The sequence below is a fragment of the Saprolegnia parasitica genome (assembly GCF_000151545.1).
Source record: "Saprolegnia parasitica CBS 223.65 unplaced genomic scaffold supercont2.34, whole genome shotgun sequence".
NCBI classification, from domain to species: Eukaryota; Oomycota; class Saprolegniomycetes; order Saprolegniales; family Saprolegniaceae; genus Saprolegnia; species Saprolegnia parasitica.
In genome coordinates, this window is record NW_012156428.1 from 294 (window position 1) to 25862 (window position 25569).

General features: G+C 57.2%; 8 protein-coding genes across 8 annotated transcripts; 2 read left to right on the forward strand and 6 right to left on the reverse strand.

The window, feature by feature from the left end:
- Window positions 1-838: 838 nt before the first annotated feature.
- Window positions 839-1114, forward strand: SPRG_20464 (hypothetical protein; the record flags this gene model as incomplete). Its single annotated transcript, XM_012347170.1, has 2 exons — window positions 839-880; window positions 926-1114. The coding sequence occupies 2 exons, from the start codon at window positions 839-841 to the stop codon at window positions 1112-1114; spliced, it is 231 nt and encodes a 76-aa protein (XP_012202560.1).
- A 113-nt stretch (window positions 1115-1227) lies between these two features.
- SPRG_07876 (hypothetical protein) lies at window positions 1228-3433 on the forward strand. The gene is made up of 10 exons (XM_012347148.1): window positions 1228-1269; window positions 1321-1410; window positions 1458-1640; window positions 1682-1873; window positions 1923-1998; window positions 2047-2182; window positions 2232-2598; window positions 2649-2935; window positions 2982-3215; window positions 3261-3433. Exons 3-10 carry the CDS (start codon window positions 1626-1628, stop codon window positions 3406-3408), a joined length of 1455 nt encoding a protein of 484 aa, XP_012202538.1. The 5' UTR covers window positions 1228-1269; window positions 1321-1410; window positions 1458-1625; the 3' UTR covers window positions 3409-3433.
- Window positions 3434-3538: 105 nt separating this feature from the next.
- Window positions 3539-6752, reverse strand: SPRG_07877 (hypothetical protein; the record flags this gene model as incomplete). Its single annotated transcript, XM_012347149.1, has 14 exons — window positions 3539-3804; window positions 3855-3927; window positions 3977-4226; window positions 4270-4506; window positions 4555-4685; window positions 4729-4901; window positions 4951-5168; window positions 5213-5609; window positions 5638-5887; window positions 5931-6069; window positions 6114-6260; window positions 6305-6372; window positions 6423-6644; window positions 6741-6752. 14 exons carry the CDS (start codon window positions 6750-6752, stop codon window positions 3539-3541), a joined length of 2583 nt encoding a protein of 860 aa, XP_012202539.1.
- Window positions 6753-7374: 622 nt separating this feature from the next.
- On the reverse strand, window positions 7375-9865 carry SPRG_07878 (hypothetical protein). The gene is made up of 13 exons (XM_012347150.1): window positions 9756-9865; window positions 9537-9705; window positions 9395-9490; window positions 9181-9343; window positions 8910-9136; window positions 8694-8864; window positions 8586-8651; window positions 8422-8540; window positions 8167-8369; window positions 7902-8116; window positions 7704-7847; window positions 7533-7658; window positions 7375-7485 (listed from the first exon to the last, which is right to left on the reverse strand). Exons 1-13 carry the CDS (start codon window positions 9851-9853, stop codon window positions 7399-7401), a joined length of 1884 nt encoding a protein of 627 aa, XP_012202540.1. The 5' UTR covers window positions 9854-9865; the 3' UTR covers window positions 7375-7398.
- A 1430-nt stretch (window positions 9866-11295) lies between these two features.
- On the reverse strand, window positions 11296-12573 carry SPRG_07879 (hypothetical protein). Its single transcript, XM_012347151.1, has one exon. The coding sequence runs from the start codon at window positions 12553-12555 to the stop codon at window positions 11380-11382; it is 1176 nt and encodes a 391-aa protein (XP_012202541.1). The 5' UTR covers window positions 12556-12573; the 3' UTR covers window positions 11296-11379.
- Window positions 12574-13321: 748 nt separating this feature from the next.
- On the reverse strand, window positions 13322-17038 carry SPRG_07880 (hypothetical protein). The gene is made up of 7 exons (XM_012347152.1): window positions 16770-17038; window positions 16576-16668; window positions 16458-16529; window positions 15756-16404; window positions 14037-15700; window positions 13668-13987; window positions 13322-13621 (listed from the first exon to the last, which is right to left on the reverse strand). Exons 1-7 carry the CDS (start codon window positions 16986-16988, stop codon window positions 13375-13377), a joined length of 3264 nt encoding a protein of 1087 aa, XP_012202542.1. The 5' UTR covers window positions 16989-17038; the 3' UTR covers window positions 13322-13374.
- Window positions 17039-18118: 1080 nt separating this feature from the next.
- On the reverse strand, window positions 18119-19576 carry SPRG_07881 (hypothetical protein). Its single transcript, XM_012347153.1, has one exon. It carries the CDS (start codon window positions 19558-19560, stop codon window positions 18181-18183), a length of 1380 nt encoding a protein of 459 aa, XP_012202543.1. The 5' UTR covers window positions 19561-19576; the 3' UTR covers window positions 18119-18180.
- Window positions 19577-21011: 1435 nt separating this feature from the next.
- SPRG_07882 (hypothetical protein) lies at window positions 21012-25569 on the reverse strand (the record flags this gene model as incomplete). Its single annotated transcript, XM_012347154.1, has 17 exons — window positions 21012-21098; window positions 21143-21208; window positions 21254-21529; window positions 21577-21619; window positions 21665-21815; window positions 21868-21988; window positions 22038-22243; window positions 22288-22515; window positions 22564-23073; window positions 23122-23407; window positions 23456-23586; window positions 23637-24414; window positions 24462-24651; window positions 24699-24868; window positions 24912-25271; window positions 25317-25511; window positions 25558-25569. The coding sequence occupies 17 exons, from the start codon at window positions 25567-25569 to the stop codon at window positions 21012-21014; spliced, it is 3810 nt and encodes a 1269-aa protein (XP_012202544.1).

The window sequence follows — 25569 nt, forward strand, 5'->3', positions numbered from 1 at the left end:
CATGCTTTGAGGCGATTAACATTTAATTAATTAAAAGAGATTTTTTGGTTTTCGATGATTTTTTCATCACGTCATTTATCACGGATAAAAATCGCCATAAATCATCGCACGCTTACCACAGCTCATACTAGTCAACAACTACTCTCAGACAACCTTTACTACTCTCAGACAAGCTTTCAGAGCGCGTTATTGTTTTCTCCAATTATCACGAATAATATCACGAGTTATCCTGATTTCAAAAGAGCTACAACTCAGGGTCCCGGTCACTCACAACACCTTGTATGTGTTGTATCAATTTTCATACATTCACGAGCCTAATTTCCAAATTTTAGACGAAAAGTGGAATATTGTGGCTTCTAGAAACTTTTCGACCACGATCGTTGGAGCGGGCCGTCTCTTTACACTTGTGAGAATTGATGGGCACAATTTTCAACAGAGCTGCAAAAATTGTTGAGAGCTCTCGCCGCGAGGCCTAGAAGCGAGCTGCGTGCAAAGTGACGAGAAATAACTCAAAGACTTCGCATACGTAGTGCTACGCCTGAATGCGTGGGAGTTGGCACCAGCACTTGGTCGTTGGGAGTGAGCTGCGCACGGAGAGATCCATCCCGTGGTGGACCCCACTCGCCGAGGGATAGCTCGCGCGAGGTCGTACACAGGCTCCTGTACTCGGACCACCCGACAAAGGAGTGCAAGCCGTCGGGTGTGTTTCACATGGCTCTCAACAATTCACAGAATATTTCATTGATCATGGCATGTCGTCCCGTCGCTAGAGAAAGCGTTACATCGATGAAACCGTTGGATGCAAATGTCGATATCTAGAAACGATTGTTGGGAAGAGATGCTCTCAGGTGTGCACCATGTGATGGGCCATGAACTGAAGGTCGAGGCTTACTGAAAGACCTACCACCATTGACGTACTATGTAGAGCTTGGAGCAGTATGTGACTCAAGGCCTAGCTGGATTACCTAAGCTCACGGCTGAAGCCCCGACCAAGATCGCGTATCACACGTGTTCTAGCTACCACAGCAAATGCTCCAGTCTTTTGCGCCAAGTGCTATCGCACGTGGGCCAGTACTCACCCAAGCACTGCAAGCTCATCTCTGATGTACAATAAACCAGCTACTTGTCAAAAACCTTGAGACCACATCGACATAGATTTGGGACGTTGCGTCGATCAACGTGCTAATGCTGCTCAAAGTATCTCAAATTTCGATCCAAGAAAAATCTCAAGCTGCCGAAGATTTTATTCAAGCCAACCACTTTCGCCAGGTCGTTTGAATTGGATAGTTCTCGCTTCATGCTACAATGTGACAAATGTAGGCGTGCGAGTCGGAGCAAGTCGCGCAGCTCAAAACTCTCACAGCGACAGTCGATTTGCTGAAGCACGAGCTCCGCCAGGCCAAAGCCGAGGTACAATATTCATTGGACTTTGCAAACATCAAGCTCAGAGCTGGTAGCTGCAAACGGTACAGCGAAAATTACTGCGGTCGCGCTTCGAGAAGGAGCGCCTCGAAAAAATTCTCGATCGAGTTACCCGCGGCGCCGGCGGGGACGGAGACGACGATGACGACGCCCCTATCGACGCAGCCAATGACGAAGATGACGAAGACAATTTTCTTTTGCTCATGCACAACGTTGATGTAGGTCTCATAACTCGGCAAATCGACTTACGCTACCCTAGAAATACCAGCAAGTGTCGTCACTCGAGAACACGGTGGAAGATCTCGACAAGCTTTTCGCTGCTGTGGATGTAGAAAACCACAACCAGCTCTTGGCACTGGCTGAGCTCGACAGATACATCGACTCGAGCATGGTTTCGATCCTCTGGAAGCACCAGCCCAAGCAAAATCAAACGGGCTTTGTTGCAAAAATGGTACACCGCTTCGCGCCCGAGTGCCATTACTTCATTGAATCATTTGCAGTTTTCAGTCGAGTCGCAAGCCACACAGACAGACGATCCAGCAAAGCCAACGGACGCGGAGACGTTGGGTCTCGATGGTACGCTCGCATATGCATGGCTACATAAATTATCAACCCATTCACTAGACGAAGTGTTGCAGACGCCTCGGACGCGAAAAAAGTTACTGGTCATTCCGACGTGCATTCGCACGCTACTGGACGCGGTGCCCCGCGTGCCCAAGATGCTGCTCAAAAAGTCGCTCGTGCACACGATTTGGCTACTGTAGACATCTAGTTTCTGGATATGCAGAAAAAATTATGTCTTTTCGTAGACTCGTGCGCAAGCTCGACGGCGAGCGGGCCAAACCGTCGGGGTCTCTCCCTGTCTTTTTGCGCGACTATTTCATGCAAAAGTTTGGCCTCAAGTCGCTCGCCGACTACCACATGGTCGAGCTCGTCAAGAGCTGCCTCTTGTACCGACGCAAGCTCGAGAACGCCGCGAGCTTGTACGAGTCGGACCCAAGCGGCTGCAACTTGGACTGGGATGACTGCCGCATCCTGCTCTTCGGTCGATGCATTGACGCTTTTCCGGACGAGGCGCTCTCGCACATTGAGTCCGAAGGTGTCTCGATCTTGCTCGACTTTCTTGGGGACCTTCTTGAGCTCGACCCAGCGTTTCCATCGCTGCAAGCCGTGCAAGTACGCACCAGCGACTCTAGGTTTAGGGTCGGTTTTGACGCAGTGGTTAGGACCTCGACGGGGCGGTCGTCGTGAGCCGCGACGTCGCGATCATCGTGTGGCGCTGCCATTTTGCCTACATGGGCCCCGATGCAGAGACCAAGGCGTTGTATGCGCTCGGCGAGCACGACTTCGTCCAGCCGCACGTGCTCAACATGGATTGGCTACTCGCCTATGCGCTCTTTACGTGGCACATGTTTGAGGTTGCCGAAGAGGCCGCGATCCGATCAGCGTTTCGCACCGTCCTTCTGCACACGAGTGGCCCCCATTCGACCAACTTGCTCTTGCAAATGGATGGGTTGCGTACATATTTTCCCAACTCGACTCATATTAGTTCTGCGTAGGTTTGTCGCGGCCGTCAACAGCGTTTGGCCAGAGTGCGCTGAATCGACGGCACAGACGCTGTACATGGACATGATGGCAACGAAGCGCGAGAGCTTTCGCCTCGCGTCCGAGCGCCGCCGCCGCGACAAGCAGCGCGGCGCGCCGTCATCCGGCCACGTCCCTGCGACGACGGTCCTCGGCATTGACGGCGTCTTTGAAGAAGAGTTTGTCGCTGTCTTGGCCAAGCTCCGGCGGTATGCAGCATTTTCAACGATTCCCATTCCATTGTATCCATACAGGAATCAGCGCAAACGCTGGGGGATTCGCACGCGCGGCGTACCTCTCCACGCGATGCACAAGAAGTCGTGGCTGGGCGGCTATGGGCATCCTGTGAGTGCGACTGGAGCCGTGGACCCGCACTCGCTCAAGCCTGGCATCTCGATTTAACTTGCATCTCTACTCGATATATGCCTATATGTTGATAATTCATGTACAATTAGTCGACTTTTGTTCCGCTGGTGCTCAGCAGGGCAAAAATTAATGCGTACTAGTAGTCTGTTATGCAAAAGTCCAGCGACTACCCAACAGTGGCCTTCTTCTTCTTGAGCTCCTTTCGCACTCGCGTTGGCTGCGTGTCCATGAACGGCTCGAGCGCAATCGTCGCCTTGTAAAGGTGACCGACCAGTTCGATGTCGACCGAGTGGCCGGGCACGGCGAGCTCTGTGGGCACATAGGCAAAGGCAATGCTCTTGCCGACGATGTGGCCGAAGCCGCCGCATGTCGTGTTACCCACGACGCGTCCGTTGCTCCACACCGCCTCGTTGCCCGCCGCATCGATATGTCCTACCATTTACAGAGGTTAGTCGCAGAGAAACACTCGTCAAACATCGTACGGTGGCCCGGCTTGGGCGGGTCGTTGTGCACGTCCAGCATCACCAGCGTGCGCGCGGGTCCATCCTTTGCAATCTACAGTGCACGGAATCATCAGCATGAGCTTTCTCGTGTAAAAAGCCACCTGCTGCACTGCTGCTTGGCCAATGTACGGCGTCTTCTTGTTGACCTTGACGAAGAAGCCGAGCCCGGCCTCGAGCGGGTTGGTGTCTTTGTTCATATCGAGGCCCCACACACGAAAGCCCTTCTCCAGCCGCATCGCGTTCACGGCCCACGTACCGACGTCCCCGACGCGCAGACCGAGCTTGTCACCGGCCGCCCAGAGCGCCTTGTACACGGTGGCAACCTCGTTGAGCGGCACGTGAAGCTCGAAGCTACGCAGTCAGCCATGAGCGACAATAAAAAAGTGGTAGGTACCCGAGCTCGCCCGTGAAGCTTAGACGCATGACCCGTGTCGCGACATCCGCGACGTCCATGGTCGCAAAGTGCATAAACGGAAACGCGGCCGCCGAGACGTCCGAGCGCGTGAGGTGCTGCAAGAGGATCTCGGCGTCCGGCCCCGCGACGCCCAAGACACCCACGTCATCGGATGTGTTGCGCACACTCACGTCCTCACTGCTGTATTGCCATTCGTCCAAGTACGATTCCATCCATCTATCAACACGATATAGCCATGTCAAGATACTGCACAAGCGGCCCTACCGGAGGTCGTGGAGCTCCGAGCCCGAGCCCGTGACGACGTAAAAATGATCGTCCGCGATGGCCGAAATGGTAAGCTCGGCCATGACCTTGGCCTTGGGCGTCAACATGTGGCAGACACGGACCTTGCCCGTCTACAAGACAACATGAGGGGACGAGTAGAGCCTCGCGTCCGACCTCTGGGATTGAGTTGGCGCAGAGCGACTCGAGAAAGTGGCGAGCGCGCGGCCCCGACACCTCATACGTGCTGAACGCACTCAAGTCGGTGATGCCGACGTGCTCCATGACGACGTGGCATTCGCGCTTCACGGCGGCAAACGCGTTGGTGCGGTAGAACGACGCTTCGTGGCCTGTACTCGCAACGTCAAATGACCAAGTGCACGCTCAACGTCACCGCACCTTGCTCGTCGGGCGTCGCTGCAAACCAGTGGGGGACCTCCCAGCCCGCGTGCGCACCAAACTGCGCGCCCTTCTGTCGCAGTAGCACGTACAAGGCCGTCGGACGCATGTTGCGGCTGCGCTTCTTGTCAAGGTACGGGTGCGTGATCAAATTGTTGTCGCCGTAACTTTCTCGAGCCTTCTCTGCGACGTACGCTGGCGTCGTCCACGTACCGTAGCTAGCACCACCACTGAGAGATCCATTGCATCACAAAATACGAACCGGCACGGGTCAATCTCGGTGAGGTCGTAGGGCGGCTCGCCGTCGAGGATCCAGCGAGCAACGTAATCGCCGCAGCCACCGCCATGCGCAATGCCGTACGACATGCCGTTGGCAACAAAGATGTTGGGCAGCCGCTTGCTGCCGTGGCGCGGCAGTGGACCCACGATCGGGAGCGCGTCCGGCGCGTAGCAGATAGGACCACAAGTCACGTTTGAATGCCTACGATAGATACACTTTGTGGACCACACAAGCAGCACGGCGCGCGTACCGGCGTCCGCGAGGCTTGGCATGCGCTCCATCGCAGCTTCGAGGTGCGGGAAGATGCGGTCGACGTCCGATGGAAAGAGCTCCTTGCCAAAGCTCGGAGGCACGCCCGTCGCCTGCCAATCGAGACGCACTTGCATCTTGGCCGCCTACAAGAAAACTTGAGCCGTTCAAGTCAAATGTATCGATGGATATTGCCTCTTCGTAGGGTCCGATGAGCATACCCGTACGCTCTTGGCGTAGGTAGTACGAGTTTTCAAGGTCGCGGATCACGGGGAGCTCCGATGGGAGCGCTTGGACGTCCGGGATTGAGTTCGTGATCACGTACTGATGCTCAATGCTTACGAGGGGCAGGTCGATACCGAGCTGTTCGATGAGCTCGCGGCCCCAAAACCCCGTGCAATTGACCACCTATCGACAAATGTCGATCATGCACTCAAGCATGTATCCGTACGGTCTTAGCGTGGAGCGTCCCGTGCTTTGTCCCAACGTCCCACGAGCCGTCCGCGCGCTCGTGCAACGACAGCGCCGGCGTGTGCTGGAGGATCGTGGCACCGTGCTGCCGAGCGCCCTTGGCCAGCGCCATAGTGACGCTACCCCACTTGCGTGTTAGTCGCAACACGCAGGACCCAGCTACCTGTAGGGATCGATGTGGCCGTCGCCCTTGGTGTGGATGCCACCAAGGATCCCGTCCATATTGAGGAGAGGATGCAGCACCGCGATTTCTTCAGGCGTAATGATCTTTTGGTAGCCGGGATGCCAGTTTTGGCGCGACTGCTGGTACCTGCAAAGGCGCATGAGATATAATATGCATGTGATAGCACGTACTTGGCTTCGTCCATGCGCTGGGGCGTGGTGCAGATGCGAATGCTCCCAGGCTCGTGGAGGCCGACGCTCTACAAGGCGTGTATCTGAATAGCTTTCGCACCATGGATTGCGACCGTACCGCGCCCGTCTCTTCGTACAGTGTTTTGTACAGGTCGAGGCTATAACGGTGGAACTTTTTCAGGTTGATGCCCGGGTTGAAGTAGGTCACGAGGCCGGCTGCATGCCACGTCGAGCCTGCCGTGAGCTCCGTCTTCTCGAGCAAGATGACGTTCTTCGCCCCGTACTTGGCCAAGTGGTACGCGATGCTCGTGCCCACGACGCCTCCGCCCACGACGACCACCTACATACCAAGCTCGAGCCATGGCCTTTCGCACTGAGATGGCGTACATCCGACTCGGTGTCCACGACGGGCGAGGAAGCGACGCTAGCAGCATACGCATGAGGCCATGGACATTGGCATGGCGTCTACCTCGCGAGGCTGCGCGATGGCGGCGCGAGTCGGCGCGTCTTCACAAGGCTTCGCCACATGCTTCTCGCTTGGCAAAAGATAGAATGTGGCGGCTTTGGAGGCGTCTTAATTTGCAATATTCAATTTGGAATACAAAGAACAAGATATCATGCCGCAATAATTAAAAATTGACAAGATACCAAGTCTGATGTGGTCGACTTCAACCTGAGAAGCTCGCGCACGCGATCGGCAGGTACGCTAAATGAGGTTTAACGTCGCGATCGAGTTTAACGATACGAAGTCCCTAGCTCGAGCTCAAGATGGTCTATTGATACCAGAGGGAGCGTGTACCATCCATCCCTTGGCGGTGAGTGCGTGGAGACCTCGCGTCTTGCACAATGGGGCCGACCTGGTCTACTATTTCATTGGCTGAATAGATGCTTTTTGGATCAATCCGTGTCGATGCATGGCGCGCTTTTTGATGGTGCAGCTACCAAGCCATGCTACCAAGACCAGCTTCTAAGCTTACATGTACTATATCCAGCTGCCGCATCGAAAGCTCCGAACCTAGTAGAAATGTGACTCCCGTCACATTTCTCGTGTGGGCTCCACTCCCAAACATCCACAAAGCATTCGGATTCGAGGCTTACAAATACATGTCGGTGGTTCGAGCAATCGCTTGGGAGAGCTTGGCATCGAGGCGCTGGGCCTCATCGGCGCGAGGTTGCGCAATCTACACGAGATGTGCTCTTCATATGCAAGACAAGTGTGGTCACATACGTCGGCAGGTAGCTCGTACACAAACGTGTCGCCGGCCGAGTCGCCGACAATGATACGCTTCCCATCCGCGGTCCAGCGCACCTTGTTGAGCGCGCGGTCGCTGACCTTGATGTCTGCGACGGGGATCTACGAGGCTCGCCGTTAGCTTTAGAGCTACCACTTACGAAAGACCTCGGTGTCGTTGCTGATGTTCCAGATCGAAATCTTGCCCGAGCCGTCGGCCGTGCAAAAGAGACCCGGGTGCACCGGCGACCACCGAATGTCATAGACGTAGTCGTTGGCGGGCTCGAACGACACGATTGGCTTGTAGTCGCTCTAACCAAAAAGCCGATGAGCAAACCAACGAGAAAGAATGATTTTTGCTCGCACCTTTTGGCTCCAGAGGCGGCAACTCCAGTCCACTGACGACGTGAGAAGCAACACGTCTTGGTGGTGTGGCAAGAGCGGGTTGTAGTGCATCGACGTCATCGGGCCGTAATGAGGCTTGTCCTTGGAGAGCGAATGGACGAGCACCTCGCGCGCTTTCACGTGGTTTTGGTTCTTCGAGTGATCGTCGAGCTGCGCACTCAGGAGCTCACCCGATTCTAGTAAACCCATGCCTTTTTCATGGACGAGATCAAGTATTGTTGGGTACCTGTCCCGATCGTAAACGTGTTGGCGGCACTGCCTTCGCCCTTTTGGAAGGCAAGCGCGGTCACGGGCACTTGCATCTTGCGCACGGGGGCGCTGGCCGCAGCAACCGGCGCCGAGACGCGCAGATCGAGCACGTCCACGGGCGCGTGGAGTTGATTGACGATCCAGACGCACATGCGGCCGTCCGTACTCGCCGAGACCAAGCTACATATTAATATTCAAGTCCATTGGAAGGGGCGGCGAGATATGGTAGTACCTAAAAGCAGACTTGGAGCCGACGACGCTCATCGAGTAAATAGGGTGCGTGTGGCCATGCGTCGACAGCGTCGTCTTTTGCACCGGCGTGTTCTTGGCCCGCGTATCCCACAAGACGACCTACGCCAACAGTCGACGCTTTGTAGAATCGTTGCAGCGGCGTACTTGGCCCGAGTACGTGCCGCCCATGAGCACATGACGGTCGAACGGATTGAAGCACGCGCTCATGACCTATTTCGTCTCAGCTCCACATACCACGTGCAGAGGACACACCTGCGAGTTGCACGTAAACTTGTACTCGGGATGCGTGGGCATGTTGCTGGACCAGAGCAAGACGACGCCTTCGGCCTCGGCCATGGCGTCCTGGACGTTCCACTCGACGGGCGACGTGTCCATGTCGTCTTCCAAGTACCCGCGCGCGTTGTACGCGACGAGACAGAGCTCCTAGACCTCGCGTGTGAGGCATCCAACACACAAATCGTCTTGTACGTTGTAGAAGGGCGAGATATCAATGTCTGTGACAGCGCGGCCCTTGGTCCACTTGGTGTCGCGGTACACGAAGAGCTGCTTGCACTTGGACGCCGTCATCGGGTGGTCGACGTCGACCATCGACACATCGTCGTCCTGGCTGTAGTCGCGCATGACGTCAAACGCGCCGGCTTGCAACAGCGCGCGCTCCATGATGTTGCCCGATTTGGTCAAGAACGACTCCATCTCTGCACCGAGCTGAGAAAAGGTCATGCAAAAGAACGCGACGTACCCGTGGAGCCCAGGATTTGATCGCGCTCGTCCTTGGGCGGCATCGCCGGTTTCACGGGCGCAGCAGGCTCGGGCACGAGCTTGATCTTGCGCGGCGATGGCACGGGTGGCGGCTGGTTCGGGTTCGAGGCGTCGGGAATCTCGATCGTTGGCGTCGACGACATCTACATGCGCTCGACAATGAGGGCTCGAGCAGTAGCCATACCGAGCCGTACGGGCTCGTCGGGAAAGTCCATCGGGTCCATCCACGTGGCCTTGTCGTACATCTCGACCTGGACCGGGAGGATGTCGATCTGGCCGAGCTGCGTGACCTACGCGCAGAGTTGCAGCCTGTGGAGGCAAAAAGATATGGCGTACGCTCGAGATCTTGGCCATCTTCTCCGCAAAGGTGAGCGATGGCGCCGTGGCAGCGGCGACAGCTTGCGACGTCTCTTCCATGACCTTTTGCTTCTCTTCCTCAAGGATGTGCTGGAGGAACTCCTGGAAGGGCGGCGCGACGGTGGCCGGCTGCTCGACGGCGACGTCCCTACGTCGCTGCGTGAGGCGCAGGCCCATGGCTACCGTAGGGAGGGGTACTTGACATGCGCCTTGCGCCGGCGGATCTCCTCGAGCTTGCGCTTCTTGGCCTCGAGCTCGGCCGCGTGCTTGGCGCGGGTAGCTTCTCGGCTCTCCATCTTGTGATCGCAAATTCCCCCAGACAGGATACGTCGACCGTCGGCGTTTTAAATACCAAACTCTGCACTTTTTAGTTGATATTTGTATTCGGAATAAATTATTAGTATATTATAGCCCACACGTGCGAGGATAAACCCACCCAACACGCCAGCACGCAAGCCACCACCCTACGTTGATGCCAAGGTCAGCGAGGACGACCACAGAAAGAGGCCGCGACAGAGCGTTCAGTGTGATTAGTCGTAGGCTAAACCCTCGCGAAGAGCGCTCGATCCGCCCTTGCTGCGATCTGAGAGCAGGAGCATCGTCCAAGTGCAAAGTGACGTGCGTTTAGTCCAACTCTATGTACGACCAGCACCTTTCACCATACAAGATCTTGACACACGATCTTGACACGCGATCTTGACACACAATCTTGACGGCACCGCCGGTCGGATCGCGCCAAAAATTGTTTGTTGACACTGCCTCGAGAGCTCTCTGTACAGAAAGCAGGAAGTACCATGACGCCGGAGCAGTACGCAGGGACACGTCAATCGTAAAGCAACAATGGTGTGCGGACCTCAAAGCTCGGAAAAGACGATCCAGCGTGTGGAAGCTTCTCGAGTGCGCCATGAACTTGGTGACCGCTCGGGCGCTTGATGACGCATAGTGTGTCGTGTTGCTGTTCGTTGATTAGCGTGTCAACTGGTACAGGGGATGTGACGACGAACAAAGTTACTGCGAGACGCGTGCAAGGAGGACCTTCGAGACCGCCCCATGCATATCACCGCTGCCGATGCCAACACAGACAGAGCTTGGACGAAGCTGTTGATGTAACCAGACGACAAGGATTCAGAACGCACATATCGAAGTCTGAAAAGCTGCCGGACATCATTTGACGCAAACACAGACAGCCCCATGCGAAGAATTGGCATCTCCCAGCTCTGTCTCGAATGAACGAACACGAGATCCAGCGAATATGATATCCATCCAACTTGCCAACTTGCGTCCCGTCGGCGGAATTTCTGCACATTTTTCAAAAGGCTACTTTTTGCTGCAAGTTTATGCTCCCGCGTCGAGACGCATATCTTATCGTATCCTAAAGCAGCGAAAGCACGCTTGCACAAGGAACGATGGGCCCTTTGGCGGCTAGGACCGCCATCGTGATCACTGGCAAAGGTCGCAAATGAGATGAAACGGCCATGTCAATGACATGGCGCCGGTATGTATATACACTGTTCCAATCCATGCACTGTATTTTGATCGGGTACTCAATCCAACGGTAGACAAGCGTGGACGGGCTCCGTGGAGGATTCCGGTGGCAAAGATACTGCGCTCGACCGACCAGTAGCTTGCCTATTCTTCTTTGCTCCCTTCAAGAAGACCGAGCTTCAAGTTGGCGCCACTACGGCAACGACTGACTCACCACCACCACCACCGTGGATGCATCCGCGTCAAGTTGCTTGTTCATAATACATGGTCGATTCATTCATTACATTTACGGGCTCAATCGATGATACGTGGGTTAAATAAAGGCGTGGACGAGACCTCATGCGAACACGGAGAGACATATGGAGATGTCGTCGGGCTTTTTGTGTGTGAGGCTCGCCATGCGCTGGACTTGGGCGAGCGCGTAGTGGTGCGTGTACGCCTCAGCGGGGCAGGCTGCAATGCTCCGGTCAAACGTTGCCGGTGTGTCCTTGAGCGCCGCCTTGAGCGTCGCCGCGATCTTCTTTTCCGCGCCCCCGCCGCTGCGGCCGACACGAGCGACGTACTCCTTGGCGGCCGCGACGCTGAACGGGTACTCTCGCCAGTTCTGGCCGTCGTTGGCCAGCGCTGCGTGCGCGATGTTCGAGCACACGGACGACGGCAGCTCGGCGCTCGCGTGCAGCATCTTGGACTTGGCCGAGAGCCGCGGCGGATGCGACGACGCGACCAGCGCGCAGAGGTCGGCTTTGAACACGTTGTCGCCGACGCCGTCTGAGAAGGTGACGAGGCGATCGCCCGATTGAAGGCTGAGCGTCTGCACCATGAAGCGCGAGACCGACTTGGCGTTGACGACCGCCGGCGCGTTGAACTCTTTCAGGACGGCAAAGGTCTCGTAGATAACTCGCCCTTTCCGGACCACAATCGCCTTCGAGTCGCCGACGCAGAACGTGTAGAGGCAACGCGCGCGACGGTCAACGTAGCACACGACCAGCGTCGACGCCATCGTTGGCGCGAACGTGAGCTGGCTCTGCGCGTGCGATATCGCCGACAGCACGCGGTCTTGGAAGCCCGTGGTCGAGCCTGCGTTCGGGCACTGCACCAAGAAGGCTTCGTACTGCACCAGCGCCTTCTCGACGCAGTCGACCAGTGTGCGTGCCAAGAGCGCGGACGGGCTCTCGCGGCTCGGCCGGCCAGTGTCCTCGGACCCGCTGGCCGACACGCCGTCCGCGACAATGTGGTAGTAGCTGCCGACAGCCATGGCGTCTTCGCCGTGGTAGACGTAGCTGGCGCTACCGTACGAGACGTCCAGCGACGCCTTGCGGCCAAAGAACCGGTGCAAGAGCGGCTTGCGGCGCTTGAGCGTGGTCATGTTGGCGCCGTGCTCGACGACGGGCGAGTCGTCCGTGACGACGGTCGACGTCGGCGTCGTCGGGAGCCACTCGTCTTCGTCGTCCGTGATCGTGTCACTGCCATGGAGGACGAGGCCCTTGGCGCGGAGCATCAGCGGGGATGGCATGCGGCCGGCCGAATATTTTTGATTGTGAAAAGAGCATTTCGTGCACCCAGAAGCAACGCTGTGCGACGTTTGATTGGCCAAAAGCCGTCCCATACACGGTTCAAGTTTCAACGAACGGGCATTTCACAGCCCTGTCCCGAGTGCCATGGACCAATAACTACAGTAGACGACGATCGTTCCACCGAACGAATCATCGAGCGTCTGGTCGTTCCCCCTTGCTACTTGCTACTTGAGCCTGCTATATACCTAGCAATGGACTGGCCATCAACAAACGTACTGTCCCGCGCTGTCCATGGGTACGGGTTTCGATCCCATGTGCGAGACAAGAATCGGTGGCCAGTCGTTCAGCCAGGTAATGTGGAAAGCAGCGTCCACCCACTTCTCCTACAGGACCAGCAAGGCCATCATCGGTGGCAAGTGCACGAACGCGTTCGCTCGTGTTGTCGGGCCTGCTTCAATGATACTTGAGGCACTATTGGTAAAATGGCGGTGAAATTGAGAATGTTTTGGGAAGACGGTGCCCGTGCACGCTGAAGCAGCAACGGACCAAGCACGGAATTGAACTCAGAACCCAGCGATGCTTGGGCAGCCGCTGAGATTATTATTGTGCGATCTCCGTAGCCAGCTTCCTCCATGCAGCCAGACAGGCGGCGCGTTCGGCAAAAGCATTCTGACCGTAGAAGCCGGGAGCAGTAGACACGCAGTAATGCATCGACGCACGCCATCTGGCGCCGCCCCATCACTCGCGTCCATCATCACCCCACCACGAGGGAAAATCACACACAGTTTATTGCTGGTCGCCGTCATCAAAAAAGAAACCTAGAGGTCCGACATGTCGTCGGGGCGTTCGCTCGGGTGGATGAGGCCGGGCACGGCGAGGCGCGACGCGCGCTCCATCTCGAGCTGCTGCTGCGTCATCGCGAGGCTCTCTTCCAAGAAAAGGTCGGCGTTGTCTTCGCCCGCAAACTCCTTGACGTTGACGAGGAAGTCGCGCAGGTGCTTCTTAAAGTGCGCGAGGTCCTTCCCGAGGTCAAAGCAGCCGACGACAAAGAGCCGCACTTGGTTCCTACAACTCGTCTGAGTGCACGATGCAAGCAAACGAGGGCACGTACGACGACATGTTGGGGAACGACGTGCCAATCATGTTGGCCACATACTCCTTGAGGAAGGCTGCGTTCGTCTGGTTCGGGCCCATTTGCGGCGGGTTCGGGAGCGACTCCCAGAGCGGGATCGCCACCTGGTTGGACTCGACGATCGTAAACATGTGGCGCAAGATCGCCGCGTGCATCTTGAAGCCAAACTTGTGCAGGCGGTCCGTGAGCACGACAAGGATGTCCTGGAGCAGCGAGAGGTAAAACGACCGGTAAAAGCTCGCCGCGATCACAGGGCTCTCGCGCACGTTGAGGAGGAGCGCGTACAGCGTTTCCAAGCCCTAGTCAACCAACGATAAGATATTTATATAAGAATGGACTTTGGCGTACCGTGTCTGCGACGTTGCGCTCCGTGTGCTTGAAGGCCCAGACGATCGAGTCGACGACCAGCTTTTGGTGCTCGGGCGGGATCGTAAAGAGCGCTTCAAAGCAGTAGTCGTTGACGGCCTTGAGCAGCTTGAAAAAGTTGACGCGGTGCTCGGGAAAGTCCTCAAAGTTGCGCGTAATCATCTGCAGCGTGCACTCGAACACTGCTTCGAGCATGCTCGGCGCCGACGGCGCGATCGACGCCTTGAGCTTGTTGAGGGTCATCGCGAGGAGCGTGAGCACTTCTGCCTCCTTCGCGCTCGGCACCGTCGTCTTGTAGTCCGAGAGGACCACCTCGAGGAGCGCGGGCAAAAAGTGGTGCGACAGCGTCTTCCGGCCCGTCTCGTCCGCCGACGAGTGCTCGATAAAGGCCTCAAAGAGGCGCAGGCTCTCCTTCTTGGCCGAGCGCAGAAGGCGGACCTCCGACGACTTGGTCGCGGTTTCGCCGCCCTGCTGCACCGCCATCGCAATGCGGTGCGTGTACGTGCGGTAGACGTTGAGGAGGTCCTGGAAGATCTGGCCCATCTGCGAGTTGAAGCCGTTGGGCCCAATCGCCTTGCACACGTTGCCGTTCGTGCGGATAATCTTGACAATCTCCTTGACGACCGTGCTGTCAAAGAGGATCTCGACGTTCTGCGCCGCCTGCTGCATGATGCTGGTCCACGCCTGGTTCGGGAGCTTCATGAGCTCGGCGAGGAGCGTGTCCTTGCGCGCGGGCACGTTCTCGGCGGCCAGCATCGACGCGACGGCCTCGTAAAACGTGTGCAGCTGGTGCGTCTGGAGGTCGCTCACCGTCTTGGGCAAGTCCATGAGGAGCTCCTCCACAAACGGGTACGGCTCGGCGGGCTGGAGCACGACAAACTTGCGCCGGCACTTTTGCGAAATCTTAAGAAACGTGTCGCAGGCCATGTCCTGGACGCCCGGGTGCAGCTCGTGCATAAACTCAAAGAGCTTGTTGACGACCGTCTTGAGGAACTTCCAGTGCGCGCGGAGGAAGCGCGGGTACTGGCCGACCACGTACATGATGTTGGAGGCGACAACCGCCTTGTTGTCCTTGCCGCGCTTCATCTCGCAGAGCCCGAGGAGGTCCTTGATGACCGTGACGAGGAAACGCTTCTCGTTCTCTTCGCTCATCGCGCCGGAAATGGACCCGATCGCCCAGCAGAGCGTGTTGAGGTTGTTCCACGACCAGCCGTTGCCCTCGACTTGGTCCGTGAGCTTCTCGAGCATGATGTTCTCCGTGTCGTCATAGTCGAGGTGCGTGAGGTACACGAGGCCTTCGTGCATCGTCTTGTACTGCGAAAGCGCCTCCGTGTCCTTGGTCGTCTCGCGCACAATCTCGCCGTTCTCGTCCTCGACGATGAGCACCTCGGAGGGCTTGACCATCTTGGAGATCATGACGACGCGGACGCGCGAGAGGATCGGCGCCAAGAGGCCCTTGCGCGTGATCGGCTCGTCCTCGCGCTTGGACGAGAGCGAGAGCACCGAGCTGCTATGGTGCGACTGCTGCTGCATCTGGTTTTGGTCCACCGCGTACAAGTCGCGCGTAAAGAGGTGCCAGTAGTCGAGGCAGATCTTGAAGATGTTGTCGTCGTCGACTTCGGAGATTGACACGAGGTACGAAAAGCCTACACGTTGCAGCAATCAGTTCTCACGCTTGTAAAACATCGTGGATCGCCATACCCGTGAGGAGCGCCACGTGCGCTTCGTCGTTGGCGCGGACGATCGGACGCTCAATGACCTGGATCCGGTGGCGGAAAAAGTTGGTGAAGAAGAGCGAGAGGCCTTGCACAAAGACGCTGTCGTGGTTGTAGATGCGCTCGAACGACTGGCCGACGGGCACGAGGCGCGTGAGCTCCGTGAGGACGCCAATGTACATCTGCACAAAGACCGCGTCGTACGACGGCGGCACGTCGCTGAGGTTGGCAATCTCGCTCAAGCACGCAATCGTGTCGTTGCGGAAGGCCGGCGTCCCGAGAAACTTCTTGACGAGCGTCTCGATGAGCGACGTCTCAAACACAAAGCCGAGCGGGATCCACGAGAGGAACCGGAGCAGCGTCTGGAGCGTGATCGTGAGCAGCGGGATGTGCGTCGACTTGTCCAGGACAAACTCGCAGAGCTTGAAGATCTGGATAAACTCGTGGTTGAGGCTCTCCTTGAGACCCTTGGTCTTCTTCTCCGTCATCTGGTCCTTGGAAAAGTCGAAAATCTCTTCGCTGAGGAGCTTGAGGATGAGCATGTTGTTCTCGCAAAGCACTTCCGACGTCTGGCTCGACGTGCAAATGTCCGTGATGAACGACGGCCAGTTCTGCGGCCACTCGTGCTTGAGCACCTATCGCCATCGGCGCATGAGCGTTCGGTTGATATAAAAGAAAGGACAGGTACCTGGACGAGCACGAGGTTCATCTTGTTGATGAAGAGGCGTTCCTTGCGCAGCGTGGCCTCGTCCGCCGACATCTACATCCCATGGTGAGGGTCGTTTCGCCAGGATGCCACGCAGTACCGTGAGGATCTTGCCGACAATGTACTGCTTGATGCCTTCCCGCTGGTCCTTGGGCATGGCGAACCATCTGTACTTGATCGCATCTTCGAGCACCTATACGCGCGTGAGCGTACAGGCCAGGCGAGGCGGCCGCCGACGTGGCGCCGCTTGGCGCGCGCGGCCAGCGACCGGCGGCGATGCTCGTCGGATGGTACCTGGAGACCAAAGTACTTGGTCGGCTGGTACGTCGACGTCTCGAGGATCTGCGAGACGCGGGTCCACGAGTCCTGGTGGTTCTGGAAGGCCACCATGATCTGGTTGGCGATCGCAATGTGGGGGCTGTTGGGGTTCTGCATGCACATGACGACCTCGTCCAAGGCTGCAACGTCGAGCGGGATGCTCATGTCCATCAACTTGGCGCCGACTTGTTCCATCGCTTCCTTGCCGCTTGCGTCGGCCCCTAACTTATTCTGTGCCCGAAATTCAAAGTGGGGTAAATATAAAAAAACGACGCCGCGTCCAATTTAATACCTCAATGTCAAATGCCATTGTGGTAACGGGGCCTCACTATGGATTTTCCCCGACAACGAATAAAATGACAAATAATTAAAAAGCATATCTCAACGTATCGAGTTGGAGAGGTTTGTTTTACGAACATTCGCTTCAGCATACAGCGTTCCAGTCATAAATTGGAATGGGATCCCCAGGTGAGGCCAAAGTCTCCGATATCTTATATTCGAGATGCGATGTGGTAGGTATCAAATACGAGAGGATTCCAAGTATTGGTTCCCTAGCATTGCGGTGGGTGGTCGGGCCCTCGGCGTGTTTTGAACACTGTTTTATATGTCCATCGAAAAGAGTATAAAACGACAGGATGATGCTGCGATAATCATCATGGCTCTGCGGACCTCTGCGAAGACAGACAAGGATATTCCACCATTTTTTGCGGGATCCTCTGCAAGTAGACGTCACCTCCGAGCCTTTTACGAGTATTTGCCATACATGACCTGGACACATGTGCTGGACATCCTCAATAGCCCCGTACGGTGCGCGCTCGAAGTCTCTCGAGATGCAGCAAAAGTCCAAGGTTCCACCATGTGTGCTTGGCGAAGGCCTCGAAGAAATCCTGTAGCAGGAATGTCCTTCTGGACAAGTCGGCGGATTCTTTCAGATGTTCATGCACGGATCGCAGCGGCTTTGGTCTTGATGTTGCTGATCAATGCACTGGATTAGCTAGCTAATAGTATTCGTGGAGCAGCCTTGTGGCCATCGATGTGCGGCATGTACCATGGCGCCACAATCTCAATATGGCACGATGCCAAATCAATAATGGCTCGGCGTTTCCTACATGTTTTAAACATTACGATGTAAAAAACATGAGCCGACAAAAACGTGGCGCACCACCGTGACAGGACGTGCCGCAGAAGCAACTTCGGCGACCCTTGTGCGACGCGGTCAAGGTCGACTCGCAGAGGGTGAGACACCACCACTAGTCCGTGGTGGCCAGTTATCTAATCTCATCAAGCCTTCTCGTTGCTTTGTACCACACAACACAACGTTCGACAGGCTTTCATGCTTGCATTGCATCGATGTAACACAAGTTGACGCGTTTGTTGTGAGAGTACCTTACATACACAGCGTTACGCGATGGTGCGTCTGGAGCGTCTGGAAAAGCTGGTCGCGGTCGAGGGCCATGCCACCGAGATGTATCGTCAGTGGCCGCGTCTCACTCGTGCATGCGTCGCCGAGGCGGGTGAGAAGCAGCGCCGCCGCCCCGTCGTCAAACAAATTGGACGACAGGTCTAGATGGACGAGGCCGCGTTGCCTCAAATGTGGCAGAGCGTTGGCAATCATCCTTGCGGCGGTCGCGCTCAGTGCGCTGTTGGTCCACACAAGCGCCTGCAGACAGCGGGCGGCTGCCAGCCAGCTCAGAAGGCGTCCGAGCAGCTCCAGAGGGATCACGGTGAAATCCAAGCTCACGCGCCGAAGCCGAAAATTGGTTTGCAGCGCGCGCGTCGGTGGGCGCAGCTGACACCGGCGCAATGCAATCTCTTCCAGCTCTGGAAACGCGTGCAGTCGCAGCCATACGTCCGTGAGATCCCGCGGCGTATGACATGCTAAAACGATCTTCCGGATCGTACTCGTGTTCACGTGGCCAAGGAGCGATGCCACGTTGGTGGTTGGCATGATACCTTGCAGCTCGAGCGACGTGAGCTGCAATTGTAGCAGTCGCTTGCTCGCGCCGCGGGGTGCAGTCGAGAGCGCGCGTCCCAGCGATGATCGGCAGCTCAACGCAAGATGCTTGAGGGCCGGCGACGCGGCCAGCGCGCGTAGGACGGCGTCGTCGTCGGTTGTGCCGCAAGACAAACACAGCGTCGTCGCAGTTGGTGATCGCAGCCAATCGACCACTGGGCCGTGCGCCACCGTGTCGCTGGAGCTCGCTGTGTGGATGGCGAGACTGCGTACGCGGAGCGCGGCTGAGACGATGGCGCCAACGACGTCGGGCAAAACCATCTTCTTCGCGACGACGCGGGACAAGTTGCTACATCGCTTCAAGGCAGAGCACACTCGTGCGACGTCGATGGGATTCTTGACGGCACTGCCATGGATGTGAAGCGTCGTGACGTTCGGGGCCCATTGATCGAGGACGAGAGAGGAGTCGGCGTCATGGACGTAGAGCTCGAGGTGGACCGACTGCGGCAGCGCCAGCGGCCACCGCGCCAAGTCGAGAGGCTTCGATCCAGCGTATTGCACTTGCGTGAGCGTTGCCAAGGTGGCGAGAGCAAGATCGATGCAGTTGTCCGGGAGCGCATCGAGTGCCAGTGTGGGCCACTGGCGCTGGTCCTGGAGCAGCAGCCGCCGAAGCGCAGCCAGCGGCGCGGAGAGCGTTGGGAGCGCATCCAAGAAGGCGAGGACCTCGAGCGCCGAGGCCATGCAGCGCACGACGTCCATGACGACCGGCGTGTCGTGCCATCGGGTCGGCGACCCGCACGTCCGCTTGGCCATCGTGCCCACAATAGCATTCCGCATCAACTGGATGATATCCGGAAACCGTGGCCAGTGGCTGTAAAACAGTGGATCAAACAGTGTTTGACATGCGCTGGCAAATCCTACGCGCCCCAGCGCCAGCCCGACAAGGATGGTCGGAGTCCAAATATGGTCAGAGTCACTCTACATTGAGGCATACACACGAGAGTCCCGTGGTGACATGCAACCGAGGTCTAGGCGCTCGAGACGGCGCTTGAAGCCACTGTAAGAAGATTCAAACGCAGTGTGCTGTACCGTGGCACGGTCGGAGATGTGTGTGGTAGTAGAATGCAAATATGAAAGTGATATTGCTCGTTATGTAAGCTAGACCACTGGTAATCTGTGCATAGTATGTCGTTCTGTTGGTCTAGATCGATAGCCGCTGTGTGATTTCTAACAGCCACGGCCGCCACAGGCACGCTCCTCGTCGAGCGCCTCGACCTCGGTTGCGTACATGGCCTTGTCGTCAGCCACCGCCGCCTCCAGCGCCTGCATCTTCTTGGCTTGAGTTCTTGGCGTGCGTTCCAAAAATGAACAGAATCTTGCGGATACGCCAACCCACTCCCAGACGGCATTCTAAAAGACATGTCGCCACATACATTCATGCAGTAAACATAAAATATCCAAAAATAATAGTGACAAGAGATGTCATCCGACACACGCCAATCGCAATTCGAGCGCTACAAGAAAAGACATTTGGTACAATGTACCTTCTGTCATGTAGGCTACATTACAGTCGATCGTTACATGTATTTACATCGCGGAACTTTAACTAGGAACTCGGCAAAAATGACGTTTTCCCATCAACTGCAAGGGTTGAAGTTGGTGAAAATGGACCCAACGGAGGCACTGACGACGCAGCTCGGTTTCCATCGAGTGCACAAGGAATAATAATGGTGCATTGATAGCCTCCACCTCGCATTGCGTCCCCTAGCTTCGTGCAGAGCATCATTCAAGGGGCGTACCACCCAGCTTCAACGCGCTTGAAAATCTTGCCAGGCCAAATAGGACAAAAATGCCAGTCTGGGACAAAACGACGACCTCGAAGGGATCTTTTGACCGAGGCATTGTTGGACCTTGGTGGTGTCGTCTGCGGCCCCTACACAAACTATCTCCAGCGTCGTCCTCGGACATGTGCCAGACGCGCGCAACCGCTTGCAATTGGTGTCGACCATGTTGCGTATCTACGTAGTATTTGTCTAGAATCGGCCTTGCAGTCGAATCGATCCTTTCGGACAAAATTGGATGGTCCGAAATTTGGCCACTCGGGGGATCTTGGCGCAGAATGTAGGTCGCACGTTGAAGCTGGCACGACTAGCGACGTGCCACTGCCGACACTCCACCAACCGAAACACGAGCTATCCAAATGGTAATACTGTATATCGTAGTGTCTTAAATACGAGTCGTCGACTTTGGAGGATGAGAGAAACTTATGGTGTCTTGGTCTCTTCTTCGTCGCTGTAGTACCGGTGCGACGAGCGCATCGACGACCGGAGCTCATCAATGACGCGGTCCCGCTACGTGCATGTCCAGGCTTCTTCTCTAACAACCTCTTGCGTACCTCGTCGAGCTCCTTCTCGTACTTGGCCGCAAACTTGCGAAACTTGGTGCGCGAATGTTCCAGTTGCTAAAAACGCGTTGCATTTGCTGCAGTTGACGACGTAGCGGATACCTGGATCGTCGCATCTTGCTTGGCCAGTCGGTCTTCAAGCGCTTTGCAGCGCGCTTCGGCTTCGGCCATAAAGTTGGACGAGGCGCGCGACCCGGACGAGGGCGTGCTCCGGGGCAGCGACGGCGGCGTGCCCCGGGCCACGGACGACGCGGCGTACAAGGGCGAGACAGGGCTGGGTTGTTGCTGGTACGCTTGCAGCTGCGCCGCCATGGCCTCACGTTCTTCCCGCGCGTCTGCCAGCTGACCTTGGGTCGTCGCCATCTGGACGCGCAGCGACTGCAAGAGCGACTCGAGCTTGGCTTTTCCGAGGAAATCGATGCCACCTGCTGCGAGAGTTCGGTCTTGTCGTGCAGAGCATGGTTGAGCCTATGCCGTGCACTAAAGAATACTACGTTGCGATTCTCGTTGTACCGAGCTTGGAGGTGGCTGAGCTTTTGCTGGAGGGTCGACGTTTGCGCCACCGTCTCGAAGCGCTCGGACGCGAGCTCCGAGGCCACATTGTGTTGCGACGAGAGCGCACCTTGGAGCATGGCCTGGGACCGCGACGCTTCCTCGGCTTGTTCTAAACACAAGTTTGTGTTGCGATTCCACAATCGAGCAAATCACTGCTGCACCTGCCGACCGCTCAAGCTGCAACGAGAGCTGCTTGATCTGATCCATGAGGATTGTTCGCTCGGCGCGGAGCTCGGCGACGTGCTGCGTCGCGGCCTCCTTCTCCAACAGCACCGACTGCATCTAGACACAATATTCTATAGTCCTAAAACTAGAGCAAAAGTCATCGTACCTGCTTGCGAAGCGTGTCGTTGATCGCACTCGTCTCTTCGCGACGGTGGCTCAGCTGCTGCCGCGTCGTGTCGAGGGCGTCCATCTCGAGCACGGCCGCGCGGTACGACTGTTTGATGTCGTCGAGCTCGATCTGAAGAGCGTCCCGCTCGCGCTCCACCGTGCGCACGTGTGCGTGCAAGGCGCGATGGTCTTCTTCGACTTGGTCTAGTGAAAAAAGATGAGACGGTCTCAACTACAGGTCGTCGTACCCAGCTCAAAGTGCAGCTTGGTGCATTCGTTCGAGAGTGATTGGTTCTCGACCGTCATGTGTTGCAGATCCTGCTGCAGCGCCACGTGCTCGGCGGTGCGCAAGCTCACGTCGTCCGTCGCTTTGGACAGCGCGGTTGACGTTGCGTCGAGCTGCTTCTGGAGAAACGACACTTCGTCTTCCTTGGCGTTGAGTGCGTGTTCGAGCTTGCTCAGCTGCTGTTCGCAGTCTACAATATGGTTGATCCTATACTAGACTCGATTTCATTCGAGTGTACCTTGCACGTGAAGACGCAGTCGGGTGTACTCTTCCTGGGACGCGTGGAGTTGCTGCGTGAGCGCATCGGCCGACTCGGTCTTGAGGTCGACGCTGTTGTGGAGGCTGTCGTTCTCGGCATCGAGCGTCTGGACGACGTCTTTCAGATGCGCGATTTCAGCGTTTGCGGCTGCCACTTGGGCGCGGAGATCGTCGACAAGAGCGTGCACTTGAGTCGTCTTCTGGCCCTGGAACGATGCGTCGAGCTGCGCTTGCTTGGACTGCAGCTGTAGTGCGTCGCGCGAGTGCTCCATCTCGAGCAGCAAGTGGCGAAGCTGGGTCTTGTCTTGCTCGAGGACGAGCGCGCGCTCCGAGAGCTGCGCCGTCTCCTCGCTGAGTCGCTTGATTTGGACCTCGAGCGACGCGCAGCGCGCCGCGTGCGTCTGGCCGTCTTCCTTGGCCAGCGTCCACTGCCGCTCGAGACTCGATCGCGTCGCCTTGGCTTGCTCGAGCTGCTGCTCCAGTTGACTGCCTACAACGCAGTGATGCTGATACGTTTGTAGAGATATTTGGTGTGTACTCTTGGCCTGCGCGCGGTGGAGCTGCGCGGTGAGGTCCTGCACCTGCCGCGCCACTTGCGCGTGCAGTTGCCGCGTCGCATGATGCGATCGCTCTTCCTGCTGCAGCGTTGTCGCGCACTCGGAAAGTTCGTCCGAGACCCGCTCAAACTCGGTCTTAAAGTATAGCTTCCCTTGCTGCGCCGCCGACGCATCCGCGCCTGCGGACGCCACGGCGCGCGCTTGTTCGTCGAGCTCCAGTCGCAGCTGAGCTAGCTGGTCGTGCGCACTCCGGAGATCGTCTTGCGCCTATGTACGAACGTGCGTACATCGTGGCTCGCTATCGCATCAACGGACCTTTTCAAGCTGCTTGCGCAGCATCGACTGGGACGCTGTGAGCGTGGCGACTTGTGTCTCGGCCTGCGTCTTCTCGAGGAGCGCGGCTTGGCAGCGCTGCTGAAAGATGACGCTGTCTTGCTTGCCTTTGACTAGATGTGCAATGTCAGCACGAGAGGAGAGATGCCAATCGGAGCCAAACCTTGGTCTTGCTGGACTTGCTTGTACCACTCGAGCTGCCGGCCAGCCTCGTTGCACTGGAGCTCGAGGCGCATGGCCGTCTCTTGGTACTCGACCGCGTCGGCCTTGAGGCGCTTGAGCTGATTGGTCAATTCGGCCGTCTCGGCTTGCGACCGCAGCAGTTGCTGGTGCACAAGGTCGACCTGCGCTTCCGCCTCGCGCACACGCGCATCGTTGGCCAAAAGTGCTTCGCGACTGGACGCGAGCTGGACGTCGAGCTGCACCTTTTCTTTGCGCAGCGCATCGATTTCATCTTGCCGGTCCGAGGTCGTGCGAACTTGACGCTCGCGTGTCTCGTCGTCCACGCGCGCCTGGAGTGCGCGCTGCGTCTGCAAGAGCGACTCGAGGCGGCTTTGGAGCTCGGCGACACGGCTCTCGGCATCTTCCAGGGCGACGCACCGCCGCCGCAGCTGCGCATCCCGCTCGTCGACAGCCGCCTCCAGCGACGCGACCTTGGCCGAGAGCTCGGCCGTCGTTTCCAGGGACCGCGTCTTGTCGCTTGCTTGCAGTCCCAAGTTGGCTCGGAGAATCTCAAGTTCGCGCTCGTGTGCCTCTTTTTGAAGCGCGAGCTCCTTGCGCGCGAGCTCGAGCTCGCTCACCTTGGTCTGTAACGCCGCGAACTTGGGCCGCAGCTGCGCCAGCTCGGAGGCGCTGGCAGAGGCTTGGGCCTGGGCGTCGGACACGGCGTGCGACGATGCGACCTTGTCGTACGACGACGACGTCATGGTAGTCTCGAGCGCCTAACCAAAACGTCAACAGACGTGTCCGTCCCATGGGTGGTATGCACCGCAATCCGAGCTTTTTGCGTCGCGACTTGGTCGTTGGCGTTGGAAAGCGCGAGCTCGAGCTTCGCGAGCGCCTGCGCTTGCTCGTCGTACGACGTTGTGCACGAGGCGTGCTCGGCCTCGAGCGCTTGGAGTGCGCGCGTCGTCGTCTCGAGCTCGTGCAGGTACCGTCGGTTCTGGTCTTGCACAAGTCTAGAAAACGCCGTGTGAACGCGAGGTGCGCGAATCGTGACACGAACGCGAGCTGTTGGGTCGAGTATTTGGCGTGGTCGACGTCGTCCTTGGAGGCTTGCAACTTGCGCTCGTACTTGGCGACTTGCTCGTTCAAAATATCCACTTGGTGCAGCAGCTGCTCGTGCTCGAGCTGTTGCTCCAGGTGATACGCTTCCATGTCGTACATGGCCTTGATCTACACACATGGATCGTAGGTGCACGCAAGACGGAGGCGAGACCTCGGCAAAGTTCTTGGACTGATGACCGTCTTTCAAGAGCTTTCCGAGCCGGTCGATCTCCGCTTCGCGCGACGCGATGTGCGTTTCGAGTTGCTGCACTTGGTGATGAAGCGCCTTGTTGTCCACGCTCAAGCTCTGGAACTGCCGCTGCCTGTAAAGAGAGAGACAAGGTGGTTTGAGATGGCCTCGCTGGCGTCGAGCGTACCACGCATCGTCCGCAGAGGCGCTGGGAACAGGCGGCGCGGGTGCCTGCGTACGCTTGGCATCGGGCAACTGCCTCTTGAGCTCGATCGACGTATCGTCGCCGGGCTTGGCCTCGAAGCGCTGCAGCTGGGCGTAGAGCTTTTGCAGCTCCGTGTCCTGCAATAGCAACATGGGCAAGCGCGATTGTAGCGAGCGTATTACCTTCTTTTGCAGCTGCTGCGACTTTTGCGCGTTGAGGAACGTGAGCTCTTGGACGCGGTGGTCCATGTCCTTCTCCAGCGTGGTCATGGCCATGGCCTTGGCCTCGAGCTCTTCCTGGCACCGAATGAGCTCGAGATGGAGAGCGTTGTTCTCGCGCAGGAGGGCATGGTTCTCCTTCTGGAGCACGAGGAAGCTCTACGCCATGGCCATGAGGCGGCCGTCGCCAGCGCCGACGTCGTACCTCCTGCGTCAT